At 66.2% G+C, this 556-nt stretch overlaps 1 protein-coding gene across 1 annotated transcript in view; it reads left to right on the top strand.

Annotated features, from left to right (window-relative positions):
* The window catches only part of SHANK3 (SH3 and multiple ankyrin repeat domains 3), a gene marked incomplete at its 5' end in the record, with an annotated part of 46,094 nt that overhangs the window by 18,181 nt on the left and 27,357 nt on the right, over positions 1–556 (top strand). Inside the window, one exon of the mRNA XM_010828574.1 lies at positions 8–122. Coding sequence (XP_010826876.1) covers positions 8–122 — 115 coding nt within the window. The remainder of the gene's footprint in view (positions 1–7; positions 123–556) is intronic.

Here is a 556-nt window from a genome sequence, read left to right as displayed (position 1 = left end):
GAACGTGGTGAAAGTCGGACACAAGCAGGTCGTGGCTCTGATCCGCCAGGGCGGGAACCGCCTCGTCATGAAGGTGGTGTCAGTGACCAGGAAGCCCGAAGAGGATGGGGCTCGACGCAGAGGTGAGTGTTGGGTTCCCCTTCTGTCCCCTGACCTTAGACCTTTGACTCCGGGCCCACGCTCCTCTCCTCGCTGCAGCCTAGACTGCTGACCTCAGGGGCCTGAACCTAGGCGAACACCCACGTGCGTGGCCTGGGCACCCATCCCTGACGTCAGTCAGCCAGCCCTTCCCCAGCTTCTGACCCCTGACTCCAGGTTGCCCTCCTAAGATTCCTGCCCCGTCCTTCCCGGTGCCCCCCAGCCCCTGGCATGGAAGAGCCCTCCTTCCCAACGCTGCCAGCAGCTGCCTGGAGGCCGGGGTTGCCATGGCAACTGTGAGGTTGACGCTGCCGCCGCCGCCGCCGCTTATTGTCGGAGGGAAGGGGGAGGCGGCACCTGCGGGAACAGGAAAAGCGTCTTCTCCCCGCGCCGGCGCCGCCCGGGCTGTGTCGCTCGC

Source organism: Bison bison, unplaced genomic scaffold, assembly GCF_000754665.1.
Source record: "Bison bison bison isolate TAMUID 2011002044 unplaced genomic scaffold, Bison_UMD1.0 scf7180017858667, whole genome shotgun sequence".
Classification (NCBI taxonomy): Eukaryota; Metazoa; Chordata; class Mammalia; order Artiodactyla; family Bovidae; genus Bison; species Bison bison.
The sequence above is the reverse complement of the archived record's forward strand: the minus strand, read 5'-3'. Positions and strand labels throughout refer to the sequence as shown.